Below are 776 nucleotides of genomic sequence, written 5' to 3' on the forward strand. Positions count from 1 at the left end.
ATGAGGAGGGCTTTTTTTCTGTGTATGTGTCGGATTGTCTACCTGCACCATCCCCATTCGCGAGCATGATTCTCGCCCTCTTAAAAGCAGTCTAACCCCCCCCCCTCCCCCCCAGCCGTGCAGCACGAGCGCGCCCCGCGGTCGTGCCAGAAGCGGCCGATGTTCGCGCCCGACCTCCCCGGCGGCGGCGCGTTCCCGCCCGTGTCCGTGGGCGGCGGGACGGGGCTGCCGCCGCTGCCGCCCTACTACCCGGCGCTGCTGCCGCCCATGCCGTTCAAGCCGCCCTTCCTGCCCATGACGCCCTCCATGGCGCCCCTCACGCTGCACCTCAGCCACAACTCGGCCTTCAAGCCCAACATGGCCATCCTCGGCGGCGACTTGCGGCGGCCGCTTGCGGACGCTGGGCTGCGGCGCTCGCCCTCGCCGCCCGACTTCAAGCCGCCCGCCGCCGACCGCCTGGACGCCAAGTTCCCGCCCCGCGACCGCAGCCCCGACTTCAAGGCGGCGGTCGATGAGCGCGCCGCCGCCAAGCAGCCAATCATGGAGCGCCTCGAGCTGAAGCCGCCGCCGCCGGAGCTGCGGCAGCCAATGGGCGACGTGATGGAGGCGCCGCGGCCGGCCAATGAGGGCTCGGCATTCAGCCCCCCTCGGCGGGGCGCGGCGACCCCCCCGAGCGGTGGCCGAGACGGGGAGACGCGCAGCCCCGACGCCGCGCACCGCCTGGAGCCCTCAGTCCCCGCGTCCCTCTCCCGCGCCTCCGCCGCGCTCTCCGCCGC

The 776-nt window shown here is 73.5% G+C and overlaps 1 protein-coding gene across 1 annotated transcript in view; it reads left to right on the top strand.

Annotated features, from left to right (window-relative positions):
* The first annotated feature begins 134 nt into the window (after nucleotides 1-134).
* The window catches only part of LOC119591026 (protein tailless-like), a 9361-nt gene continuing 8719 nt past the window's right edge, over nucleotides 135-776 (top strand). The window contains exon 1 of the mRNA XM_037939756.1: nucleotides 135-751. Within this exon, the coding sequence (XP_037795684.1) occupies nucleotides 160-751 (592 nt within the window). The 5' untranslated portion in view covers nucleotides 135-159. The remainder of the gene's footprint in view (nucleotides 752-776) is intronic.

The sequence above is a fragment of the Penaeus monodon genome, chromosome 28, assembly GCF_015228065.2.
Source record: "Penaeus monodon isolate SGIC_2016 chromosome 28, NSTDA_Pmon_1, whole genome shotgun sequence".
Taxonomy (NCBI): domain Eukaryota; kingdom Metazoa; phylum Arthropoda; class Malacostraca; order Decapoda; family Penaeidae; genus Penaeus; species Penaeus monodon.